This window comes from Ailuropoda melanoleuca, chromosome X (genome assembly GCF_002007445.2).
Source record: "Ailuropoda melanoleuca isolate Jingjing chromosome X, ASM200744v2, whole genome shotgun sequence".
NCBI lineage: Eukaryota > Metazoa > Chordata > Mammalia > Carnivora > Ursidae > Ailuropoda > Ailuropoda melanoleuca.
In genome coordinates this window covers 67515122-67528986 of record NC_048238.1, presented here as the reverse complement: position 1 = coordinate 67528986, position 13865 = coordinate 67515122, and the positions used below count along the sequence as shown (strand labels likewise).

The following is a 13865-nucleotide window of genomic DNA, read 5'->3' as shown; positions in this document are numbered from 1 at the left end:
ACTTTCTGTTCTTTAGCACTCTTGGGGCCTTTTTACTTTTATAGAACCCCCCTTAATATCTCCTGTAGGGCTGGTTTCGTGGTTACGAAATTGGTCAGTGACTGGCGATTCTGGAAGGTCCTAATCTCTCCATCAATTCTGAATGACAGCCTTGCTGGATAAAGGATCCTTGGCTGCATGATTTTCTCTGAGCTTTAAAAATGCCCACCCCCCAACCCTTTCTCTCATTCCAGGTCTGTGTAGACAGGTCTGACGTAATCCTGACACTATTGCCTTGGGACGTGAGAAATTTTTTTGCCCTGGCCGCTTTCAATACTGTATCCTTGGATCTAATATTTGCAAATTGCACTATGATGTGACGCGGCGTAGGTTTTTCATAGTTGGGCTTGGGAGGGAGTCCTCTCTGCCTCTTGGACATGAATGCTTGTTTCCTTTGCTATTTTAGGGAAGTTTTCAGCTACAATTTGTTCAAATGTCTCTTCTAGACCTGTTTTTCTCCATCCCCTCGGGGATGCCAATGATTCTGACATTGGAACGTTTCATTCAGTCAGTAATCTCCCGTAACCTACATTCTTGAGATTGGATATTTTTAAGCCAAGTTTCTGTTTTAGCTTTCTCTTCTACCATCTCATCCTCCAATTTGCTAATTCGTTGTTCTGCCTCATTTACGCTGGCCATCAGAGCATCTAGTTTTGACTGCAGTTGATTCATAGCATTTTTAATTTCTACCATATTCACTCTCATTTCCGCCCTTAGTGATTCTATATTCTCGTTAATGTTTTCATTAATATTTTTTCCACTCTACACATCATCTTGACCATTGTTACTCTGAACTCCATTTCTGATAATTTGGTTATATCCATATCCATCAGTTCTGTGGCAGAGGCCAGAGACTCATTGTCCTTTCTTTGCTGGGGGGGATTTCTCCTTCTCGTCATTCTGATGAGGAGAGGTTGCAGGGTTGCCCGGAGCCCAAATTATTGACCAGGACCCAGGCAGTGTGCACTTGTTTTATAAGGACCTGAGGGATGTGGGCTTCTTGATTTTCCAGCCCGCCTTCTCCGGGAGGGGCCTGCCGCACTGATACTCAGGCAACCCTCTTTGGGTAGAGTCTCCCTGTCTCCTGCGAGGGGGGATGACGATGGGCACAATGTGAGCCGGTATTTCCAGGCTTTTGTTCTCTGGCGGCTTTCCCTGGCAGATTGCTGTGCCTCTTCTGAGAGTCAGAGCAGCAGTGGCCGAATCCCAGCCTTTGTCAGAACACAGAGATTGCAGTCCTCTCTCCACTGAGCTCTTCTGGCCTCTTTAACTCTGTTTCTGTTTGTGCTGCTCAACCCTGCAGCATCCCGGGATGTGCGCCCCACAGCCGGCATCCCAACTCTCACTTCCAGGGCCAGCAGGTCTCTGTCCTTTGTGTTTCTAACACCGCCAGCCGCCCCCGTGCACTCTGGAGCTCCAGTTTTCAGTCTGGTCGCGTGCATTCCCAGGCTAACGGTCTCAGTCTGCTCTCTCGCGGGTGCCAGCCTGCGAGTCCGCCTGCTCCCCAGTGCAGGTGACTACCACTTCCCGGCTCCGGAACACGGCAGCTCCCTCCCCCTTCTGTTTATATTCCAATATCTGTGCACAGATTCACGGCTCCTCGCTTCGTACCCCAATACTCAGTGCTGGAGATGTTCATTTGTATAGGTCCAGGTGTATCTTCCTACGTCTCAGGCTGATTCTGTGGGTGTTCTGGATGGTCTGGTACCTATCCAGCTCGACTCAGAGGCCAGGTGAAAAAGGGGACCTCTACTCCTCTGCCATCTTAACTCCAACCTCTTTGCTGATTTTTTAAGTCAAATTATTTGGTTTTTTACTCTTAAGTTGTAGGAGTTCCTTATATATACTGAATATTAACTGCTATCAGATTTGTGGTTTGCAAATATTTTCTCCTATACTGTAGGCTGTCTTTTCAATTTGTTGATTATTTCCTGTGCTGTGCAGAAAACTTAGTTTGATGTCATCCCACTTGGTTTTTTTTGCTTTTAGTGTCACATCAAAAAAATATTTCCATGATCAATGTCAAGGACATTTTCCCGTTTTCTTCTAGGAATTTTATGATTTCATGACTTACATTTAAGCCATTGAAAATGCATTTCAAATTAATTTTTGTGAGTGGTATGAGATAAGCTTCTAGTTTCATTCTTTTGCATGTGACTATCCAGTTTTCCCAGCACAATTTATTGAAAGGATCATCCTTTTCTCCATTCAGTATTCCTAGCAACCTTATCCAGTATTATTTGACTGTATATGTACAGGTTTATTTCTGGGCTCTCAATTCTGTTCCACTGATATACATACCATAATGTTTAGATTACTATAGTTCTGTAATACAGTTTGATATCAGGAAGTGTGATGCCTCCATCTTTATTCTTTCCTGGGATTGTTTTGGCTATTCATGGCTCGTCATGGTTTCATATGAATTGTAGGATTATTTTTTCTATTTGTGTAAAAAAGTGCTACTGGAGTCTTGATAGAAATTCTATTTTATCTACAGATGGCTTTGGGTAGTATGAACATTTTAACAAAATAATTCTTCCAATCCATGAACATGAAATATCTTTTTATTTACTTGTGTCTTCTTCAATTTCTGTCATCAGTGTCTTAGAGATTTCAGGTTACAGATCTTTCATCTTAAATTTATGCCTAAGTATTGGACTGTTCTTAATGCTATTGTGAGACTGTTTCTTTTTCAGGTATTTTGTTGTTACGACACAGAAACACAACTGCTTTTTGTATGTTAGTGTTGTATCCTGCAACTTTTCTGAATTTGCTTATTAGTTCTAACAGTGTTTTGATGGAGTCTTTATGATTTTCAGATTTAAGATCATGTGATCTGCAAACAGACATTTTACTTCTCCCTTTCCAATCTGAATGCATTTTATTTATTTTCATGCTTCATTGCTCAGGTTAGGACTACCAGTACTAGGCTGTGTAGGAGTGGAAAGAATGGACACACTTTCCTTATTCCTGATCTTGGAGGAAAAGCTTTCCACCTTTCATCATTCAGTATGATATTAGCTATATGCCTATCACTTATGGCCTTTAACATGTTGAAGTATGCTCCTTCTAGACCCAAATTGTTGAGAGGTTTTATCATGAATGGATGGTGAATTTTGTGAAATGCTTTTTCTGCATCTATTGAGATGATCATATGGGTTTTATATTTCATTCTATTAATGTGATGTATCCAATTTTTTTGATTTATGTATATTCAACTATCTTTACATCGCAGATCTGAATCACACTTGATCATGGGGTATGATACGTTTAATGAATTGCTGAATTTAATTTGTTAGCTGTTGTTGATAAATTTTGCATTCATATTTATCAGGTATATTGGCCTATACTTTTCTTGTAGTGTTTTTATTATTTGCTTTTGGTATCAGGGTAATGCTGGTGTCATAATGAAATTGGGAGTATTCCTTCCTCTTCACATTTTTGGAAGCATCACAGAAGGATTGGTGTTAATTCTTTTTTAAGGGTTTGGTAAGATTCATGAGTGAAATCATCTGCTCTTAGAATTCTTCGTTGACAGGTTTTTGATTACTGCCTCAATCTCCTTAGTCATTATGGTCTGTTCATATATCCTATTTCTTCATGATTCAGTCTTGTTAGGTTGTATGTTACTCAGAATCTATCAATTTCCTCTAAGCTGTGCAATTAGTTGGCATATAATTGTTTACAGTAGTCTTTCATAATCCTTTGTTTTTCTTTGGCATCAGATTAATGTCTCCTATTTATAATTTTATTTATGTGGATCTTCTCTCTTTTTTTTCTTGGGTTAGTCTAGCTAAGGCTTCTCAATTTTATCTTTCCAAAGAACTAACTCTTAGTTTAATTGATCTTTACTATTGTTTTCTTATTCTCAATTTCATTTATTTCTGCTTCTACTCTTTATTATAATTCCATTCTGCCTACTAACTTTGGGCTCAGTTCTTTACTTTTTCTAGTACCCTGAGGTGTAAAGGTATTTGAGATTTTTTTTTTCTTGATGTATGTGTTTATCCCTAAATTCCCTGTTAGAACTGTTTTAATTCCATCCCGTAAGTTTTGTTATGTCAGTTTTTAAAAATTTCTGTAATCCATTAGTTGTTCAGAAGTATGCTGTTGAATTTCCATGTTTTTGATTTCTAGTTCCATACGATTGTGGTCAGAAAAGATACTTGGAGTGGCTTGTGTCAACCTGCCAGATGAGTGGCTTCATGGCTTTGGCTTCCACTGCAGCCCTGTTCAGGCTGTGAGGCCTGGAACCTGCTGCAGTTCCTGTGGCTGGTGGGGCAGTTCAAGAGAGTTCCATGGACTGCTGGGATATACAAAAATGTTTAGAGGTAAGTGTATCAGATCACATGGACAGAATGGTAGTTATGGCTCTGGTTCCCAAAGAAGAGCATCTTAACAAAGACCAGAAGCTAAGAAGCAAGCAAGTAACCTAGCTCCTCACAGAGGATCTCAGAAAGGAACTTTACAAACTTTGGGGAAAGTATGAGACCCAATCCTGTGCAGAGGCCAAATTTGTGAACCAGGTAAACCAATGTGAGATGATTCTTCAGGCATGTGATTATGAAGACCTTGAAAACAAACCTGGGAGGCTGCAGGACTTCTATAATTCCACAGCAGGAAAATTCAGTCACCCTGAGATAGTTCAACTTGTTTCTGAACTTGAAGGGGAAAGAAAACACTAACATAGCTGCCACGACCAAGTGAGCCACCCTCCTGATATGTTCTCTGTGTTGCTACACTCATGTAACAAACATTTTTTTATTTTTCCATTTCATAGTGTTGTTTTGCCACTGTTAGCTTTTGATTCCCCAGATATGAGTCTATTCATTTGCAACTGCCTGGACTCCAGTAAGAAATGTGATACAATCTTCATAACAAAACAGAACAGAATGTGGTGCTGAAAAAGCCATGGATGCAGATTGAGGGCAGTGCTGGGAGGTTTTTCTAAACTAAATACATTATTAATACCTTAAAAAGAAGAAGAAATACCTGGTATGATTTTAATCTACTTAAATTTGCTACTATTTTTGTTATCTATCATATGATCTATTCTGGAAATTGTTCCATGTGCACTTAAAAAGATTATGTATTCTGCTGCTATTATACGAAATGTTCTATATATGTCTACTATGCCCATTTGGTCTATAGTTTTGTTTGAATCTACTGTTTCCTTATTGATTCTTTTTTGGGTAATCTATTCATTGTTGAAACTGGGTATTAAAATCCCCAACTACTACTGAATTTCTGGGCTTTGTTTTTTTCTTTAGTTCTTTTAGTTCTATTAGTATTTATATTTATACATTAAAGTATCCCAATGTTGGGTGTGTAATTATTTATAATTGTTTTATCTTCTTGATTAAATCACCCTTTTAACATATCCTGATGTTGTTTTGACCTTTTCCCTCTTTTTAAATTCTATTTTGTCTAAGTATAGCGACACATGCTTTCTTTTGGTTACCATTTACTCGAAGTATCTCTTTACATCCCTCCACTCTCAATCTATCTGTGTCCTTAAAGCTAAAGTTATTCTCTTGTGAGTCTCAGATCCAGTGGTGATAAACTCCTTCAGCTTTGTTTAACAAAATCTTTATCTTTTCTTCATTTCTGAAAAATAGCTTTACCAGGTGTAACAGTTTTAAATGACAGTTTTTTCTTTCAATATTTTGAAAATACCATCCCACCATCTCCTGGCCTGCCATGCTTCTCTTGAGAAATCCACTGATAGTCCTATAGGCTTTCTTCACTCTTCTTTTTTTGTTTGTTTGTTTTTACTTCTGTGACTGCATAATTTCAAATAATCTATCTTTCAGTTCACTCTTTCTTCTGCCTGATCAAGTGTGATGTTAAATTTTCTATCGAATTCTTCTGTTCAGTAAATTGTATTCTTCATCTCTAGGATTTCTGTTTGGTTCTTTTTGATGGTTACTATTCTTTGTTGAACTTCTCATTTTGTTCATGTATCATTTTCCAAATTTTATTTAGTTGTCTTTCTGTGTTCTTGTAGTTCACTAAAATTCTTTAAGAGGATTATTGTGAATTTGTTTTCAGAAAGTTCATAGATCTCCATTTCTTGAGGGTCAGTTTTTGGATCTTTATTAGTTTCCTTTGGTGGTGTCATTTTTACCTTATTTATTGTGATTCCTGGTTCCATGGGTTAGTATCTGCACATATGAGTAAGTGATCGGTTCTAAACTTCACATGTTTGCTTCAGCAGGGAAAGACCTTTACTTTACTTGTAAACTCATCTTAGAATACCATTTTGGTAAGCTGGTAGTATCTGTGGGCATGCAGGGCCTGCTATTGGGGCCTCTAGTTTGGTAAGGACATTCCAGTATCTGAGGTCAGAGGGGATAGTGCTGGTTAGGCTCCACTGTTAGATGGGCTTGCTATCTGGGCTCCACATTCAACCAGAGCCACTGGTGGGCTCCCTGATCATGTGGGGCTACTGGCTTGTTTTGCAGTCAGATGGGGTCACTAGCTAAATTCTGCAATCACATCTGTTCAAGTGAGGTCATAAACTGTGGTCCCTGCAGAGTGGTACCACTGTTTGGACAATGCAATTGGTTATGGCTATGGGCTGGACTCTGCAAATGACCCTGGTTAGCTGGGGTCTCAGGCTGCACTCCTTGAGTAGATGGTGATGCTGGCTAGAACATGTACAGTTAGAGCCACAGCCTATACTCTACAAGCATCTGAGGTTGTAGGCTGTGCCCCAATGTTGGGCAGGGCTGTAGGTTAGGCTTCATGATCAGGTAGGCTACTGGATATGCTCTAACATTGGGCAAGGTCACTGACGGCACTCTCTAGTTGAGAGGGTCCTCCAACTGTATCCCACAGTTCAGTGGGGTTAGAGACTGAGATTTTTGGTAAGGCATGGTCTCTATTGAGGCTCCCTCACTTCTGGTGGAGCTGTAGACTATGCTCCATGATTGAGAAGGGTAACTGGCTGGGGTCCCTGCCTCGGTGAGGCCACAGGCTGTGTTCAGCAATCACACAGGGTCATAGGCTGTGCTCCGCTGCTGGGTGGGGCTACAGCCTAGACTCTGTGGCTTGGTGTTACCGTAGGCTGGGCTCCAAGCCTGCCCAAAGTGACTATTCAGGCTGCCTGGGTATGCAGGGCCAGAGTGTATACTCAACCACTGGGCAGGGATGTTGCTTGGCTCCCTGCAAAGGCAGAGGTATATAATGGGCTCCACGGCTACCTGGGTTCTCTGGCCAGGCTTCCTGGACAGGTAAAACTGAAGACTATGCTGAGCAGTTTGTACATGGCTGCAAATTTGCTTCTCTGTCCAGGCAGGGCAATGGAACAGGCTCTGTGGCTGATGCAGCCTGTTGACTAGAGAACCAAATCAGGTAGAACTGCTAGTTGAACTCCCTGGACATATGGGGCTACCAATTTGTCTATAAAGACGGTCATAAACACTGGCTGGGCTCTCTACCTGGGTACTGCTTACAAGCAGGAATGTGGTCTGTCAAGATCTGAGGGCTGGTTGGTATAAGCTGGTTGGTATAAGCCTCATCCCCATTCTTCATCTCTATGTGATCCACCCCCACCCCCGACAGATTTCCCCAGTGATCTCTATAAGGTGACACTTAAGTGGGCCTTCTGGGAAGCATCCCACAATGCTGGGGGAGCTGGATGTCCACTGAGGGTTCTCTTCTCCCATTAGAGAAACTGTATGCCCACAGAGGCCTTCTCAGTGCAATGCTATGCTGATCTAGGGAAGGACAATATGATCAGAATACAGCTGTTTTCTTACCCTACTAATGTGGTCCTTCTTGTTCTCTGTGGACTAGGAGGATGTATTAGTATCATCCCTGGGTCTGGGATTTTCACAATGGTGTCTCCTCTATGGATAGTGGTTAGGGAGACTGAAGTTGGGAACAACTTATGTCAGCCAGCTTGACTGGGAAACTTTTCTACACTAGTTTCTGGTCTTTTGGTTTGTGCCTTGAACCCTTTAACACCAGTTTATGGATCCTTTTCTCACAATGAAATAAAACACAAAGGAATATAAAAGAAACAGATTGTATTAAAATAGTTAACATATTTACAAAAATAAATTGTGACATAAAAATAGATATGCATCTTGATTAAAGCATTAAAAAAAGATCTAGTGGAAGCTTTAATAACGAGTGTAATTTTGAAGTACTAATGACTTTAAATAATATTTTAAGATATCTGCCTCAAATTTAATGTGATATGAAAATATTTATAATTTCTATTAGTGACAAAGTCAGAGGTACTATTAATACTGCTTTGTCTGTTACCTACATTGTTCATCAAATGAAATATTAAATGTTAGGTAAAAGTTAAAAAATAAAGATTCAGTATTTTTCATATCTAAGTTCAGGAGCCCCTGAATTCTATTAGTTCCCAAAGGGGAGCTTTGAATCCCTGATTAAAAACCTTTGCTTCATACATATCTTTGTAAATTATGCTGCAGCTATATTATATTGCCTTCTATGTTAAACATCCTTTTTTCTATACATGCTTTGTGAATATGACCATAATCTCCCTAGCAACACAATTTCCCCAGCCAGCCTTTAAGAATCATTTACATGCACTAATGTTCTAAAATAAAACACACTTTTATTTTTCCCTTAACATTTAAATCAATTTTTTGCAAGTGCTAGTTTCATTTCTTCATCAATGTTCTATATGTAAGTAGGCCTACAAATATTTGATTTTTACCCCTGATATCCTGAAAACATGGGTTTTAGATTTTTCTCTTAGTAGATCAAATTTAAATTATACTGATACAGACTTTCAAAGTTGAATAATAACCCTAAGAATCACTAAATTTAGTTCATATTATTTGGAACTAACTCATAATTATATATATTAAAAGCTCCTCAACAAACTCACAGTATGGTATACTTTTTAAAATGTTTCTATGTGTTCCTGTATTTCGGGACATCTCAACATCTTCCACACAATGGAATCAGTTTCTAGCTTAAATTCAGATAATTTGAAATAAGGGAAACATTAGTATTTTTATTAATAACCTGAAAATCTGGGCTTCTTCTTGCTAATTACATTACATATATATAATTATATTATACTATACTATATTATATTATATATATTGCATGTTTTTAAATAAGATATTCATCCTGCTAAATAACTAAAATATATTAGTTGTCTGATTGGAAAGAGCCTATTGACCTATACTGGAGAGATACTACTACTTTAACTCTCTGGGAAGCAGTGTGTCCTTAATTGTTTTTGTTGTTTTGTTGTTATGAGGAGACAAACATCTCCTGTGAGCAATATACTATGATTATGCATGGATGGAATTTAGCACTGTAATCAAATAGAACTTACAACAAAGTTAATCTGAAGATACATATTTAATGCTATGCATTATCAATGTGCTACATGGTAATTAGACATGAATTGTAAACAACTCCTGTGAATGGCAAATTGATATTACTTTTGCATCACTGAAGCAAATGTTTCTGAGATGGGAGGGTGAAGAAAAGCAGTAGTGAATCTAGTTTTTTCTCTTGCCTGAGGAAAGCAGTCACCTTTGTGTTCTGGAAAACTGAGTATCTGTTTCAATCCAGGACCTTCCTCCTTACCAAAAAGATACTCAGATGTTTGATTTGTCTGGATAAACATACTACTAACTTCAATAACTCACATGAGTTATGTATCATCTGTGCCTCATACACAAGTGGCGCAATTCCAATCACACATACTATTAAATTGCATGTTAAGTAGTTTTCTCCTACAAGCAGAACTAAAGAAATGATTTTTGATTGAGCAGGGTAAGCACTGAGAGGAAATTTCAGAGTATCTGGCATTGAGAAGAAAAGCAATGTGGCTTGAAAAAAGTCCTCAGTGGTATGCTTTCAACAAAAAGAAGGCACAAAATTGGTGGGGCAAAGGATGCAAGGGGTAAAGCACATGAATATATGGGAAAAAATAGATAAAGGCTTAGAAAAGTGAATGAAAGTCTAGAAAAAAGGAAGAGATGACACAAGCCCAGGTCAACCCATTTACAGCAAAATATTTTAAAAAATAAAATAAAATAAAATAAAATAAAATAAAATAAAATAAAATAAGCATCTGGTATAACATGCACTAAAAGAGCCTGGCAGGATCTTTATGATTCTCCATAACTCATCTTCCCAGTGTATAATCCAAGATTTAGCATAATAATGTAATTTCAAAAGCAGTTGCTTTCACTGCATAGTGGATAAAATTAAACCAGCAAATTGAAGAATTTAGACACAATTTATTGCCATCTCCAAATTGAAAGCAATCCATTCCTCCAAACTGGACCAGGCTTACCAAATTTAAAGAGAAACAAACAGGTATTGTTTATGCTACAGAATAAAATGGAACAGAAAAAAAAAATCCCACATAATAAATTTCTACATATACATATTTTAAAAGCTTGTTGCATATTAGAGGGACATTCAGAAGTGAGAATCTTTCTCTGGTTCTTACATTCCCTAAAGAGTTGAAAACATGACCTAAAAAATAATCAATATTTTGAATGTTACCGGCAAATAAAGACCACAGCAGCATTCTAAATAATTACATTCTTTTTTATTTACCAAAGTATGTGAAGGAAAAGCTACATAGTTTTAATGGGTAAAATAAATGGCTAAATTGATTAATTCTTCAAAATGTGGTTCTATTTTACTGTAATTTCATTAAAGACTAAAAAGCTTTGGAGTCAGAAATTTGTCTAATTGTACGTTAAAATTAAACTGTCCAATTGAAAAAAGGGGGAATACTAAATCGCGTTTAGGTTTCATTCCTCACTCATTCTGACGACTGTGCAAAGAATCATGGGACTTAGATGGACAGGACAAATGTGATCAGCTCTTCATTTCTACTCACAGAAATATGCACTTGCTAGTTGCACAGAAAAACACTTTTTTTAAAACTTTTCCACAGGGAGAGTTATCAAAGTATAACTCTTACTGAGATTAATGTAAGTATGTCACGTTAATAAAGAGCCTATATCAACTCATTAAACCTTAGCCCTAAAAAATAAATTTCTATTTATCTATATTTATATTATAATATGTACATTTAAAAAATTTACATGAGGTAATCTGTAACACAAGCCTACATTACAAAATGGAGGAACTTCCATATACACATAGCCTGCTCAAATGACAGAGACTGGTTCTCTGAAATTCGGAGACTGTCTGAGGGCAATATGGTAAAACTCTCACAACATAAACTACCCAAGTCTTTTTAAAATCAAAGCAATCTTTATGGCTTAAAAACAAACAACATAGTCTCCCATATGTCAGTCCCCCTTCTGATCACCTCCCTTTTATTATCCCTTTCTTCTCCTACCTATGGACTCTAAGAAACAAACTGAGGGCTTCAGAGGGGAGGGGGGTGGGGGAATGGGATAGGCTGGTGATGGGTAGTAAGGAGGGCACGTATTGCATGGTGCACTGGGAGTTATATGCAACTAATGAAGCATCGAACTTTACATCAAAAACCAGGGATGTACTGTATGGTGACTAACATAATATAATAAAAAATATTTAAAAAAATAATAAAATAAAATAAAATAAATAAAATAAAATAAAATATCCATCATGATGCAGATAACTCTATGACAGTACTTAAGGTTCTTAAGGTAGCCATAAATTGAATAACCAGCTATTTGTTACACTGAAATATTTTATATTTTTAAACATAGTGCTAAAGTTACACTTTTTAAGCATTCTACCTTTCATTTTAAAATTTGTCCCTAATATTTTATTACTGGTTTAAACATTTTAGGCACACGTGCATTGTGTCAGCAGCAAAGAAATAAAGATTGTAATATACAGAAACTGACACATTTTGGAGACTATGTATATGATTTCAATATTAAGAAATTAAACTTGGAGAGAATGACTGTTTAAAAAAATAATAAAAAAACACAAAAAACCCTACAATGACTATGTCTTCACCGTTCTTCCTTCTAGAAATTAAACTAGACAGGACCAGACATACCAAGAATTGTAATAATATGTTAGATCTTGTATAGTGCTTTACTCTACAGAGCACATTATTTGGTTTACTACACTTGTATTCTCAGAAGTGGAAACAGAGATTTAGCAAGCTAAAATAACTGGCTCATGGAAGGCAGAAAAATGGAACAGAAAGAGCAATAGATTTAGAACCATGAGAGATTTCGTTTTGAATCCCAGCTCTGCTCTGCCACTTACCATCTATGTGACATTGGGCAATCTATTTAAGCCTCAGTTTTCTTTTCTGTAACATGGAGATAATAGTCTGCACCTCATAGGATTGTTATAAGATTCAATGAGATAAAATATGTAAAGTGACACAATTCCTAGCACATGTTATGTGCCTAACAAAGAATAACTTTAACATTTACCAATTGATCATGAGCAAGGTATATAACCTTTTGACTTCCCCACTATAACATCCATAAAATTATAATAATAATATTTACTTAACAGAGTTATTGTGATGATGAAATACATGCAATTTTATATACAGCAAATGATAGGCAGAAACATAGATCTTCTATGTTCAATACTCTTACTGGTAACAAAGCTAGATACTCCTGATTCCATTACCAAAATATAGAAGAACATTTTCCCACAACTGCATTGATAAAATAACAATCTAAAATACCTGTGAAAATGAATTTTAAAAGGAAAATATGCAAGTTACCTGAATTAAGGCTTCATTCAGCATGTCTTCATTAACCTCCAGAATAATATTTTTTATATCTTCATATGGCATACGATATGATCCTAGGAAGATAGCTTAAAATAAAAGTAGATTTTATTAAAAATGGAAGAGCATCGAAATTTTAAAGTCCTAATAAATACCTTATTCTCATTTTCATAGATTCAAAATAATGAAATTTGTCACCAATATAAATTTACAATTGGGAACAAACAAAAGTGGTGTCCATTTGAGAGACTACACTACTCATCTAGGCAAAATGGCCTACTACTTCAGGCTCTAATGTTTACAGGTTGTACATACTTATATAGAAATTAAAACCGCTACTAATAATGCTGATGACTACATGCTTATGCATTTTAGATGAAGCTGTTATAAAATGACTCATGAGAGAGTTTATTTCAAGTTGGCCTTTTATTTCAACACTGAATTTAATATGGCTATTGCCAGACGCTTCTCAAGAATAACAATAAAGTAATCAAATACAAAAAAAATCATATCAATTTCACAATTCTCCTACATAAGAAAAAATTAAAGTGTCTGAATCATCAGTGTTATATGAACTCCTGCTGAAAATCACGTGGTATACTATTAGTAGTACTACATTTTCACAATTTCCCTCTCAACTTTTTCTTAATTGGATAAATTTTATGTCATACTGAAATAATTCAACAGATTACACTGAAAAAAGCTTCAACTAATTCAAAAAGTATTTTTCAACAACTCATTCCACTTTAACTTCCACTAAACACATATTTTAGTGAACACTGATGTGTTCTTATCACCAGAACATGAATATATTCCTATAATTTTTTGTTCATGTAAAAGTCTATATAATTTCACTGGTGCCTAAAGGAAAAAACAAATCCTCACTGTCAAGGCAAATGATTACCTAGACATAAACACCACGTGAGATCTCCATAACCTAAATAATGTTGACATATTTCAACTACCAATTAAGATCATACTGTGTTTTTTTTAAAGTACTGAGCAAAAGAATGAAACTTGACCACTCTCTCACACCATACACAAAAATAAACTCCAAATGGATGAAAGACCTCAATGTGAGACAGGAATCCATCAAAATTCTAGAGGAGAACATAGGCAACAACTTCTATGACATCGGCCAGAGCAA

The 13865-nt window shown here is 36.7% G+C and overlaps 1 protein-coding gene across 3 annotated transcripts in view; it reads right to left on the bottom strand.

Annotated features, from left to right (window-relative positions):
- The window catches only part of DIAPH2 (diaphanous related formin 2), a 1026009-nt gene that overhangs the window by 534182 nt on the left and 477962 nt on the right, over positions 1–13865 (bottom strand). For all 3 annotated transcript variants that reach the window (XM_034649855.1, XM_034649854.1, XM_034649853.1), the window contains one exon: positions 12713–12807. In XM_034649855.1, coding sequence (XP_034505746.1) covers positions 12713–12807 — 95 coding nt within the window. The remainder of the gene's footprint in view (positions 1–12712; positions 12808–13865) is intronic.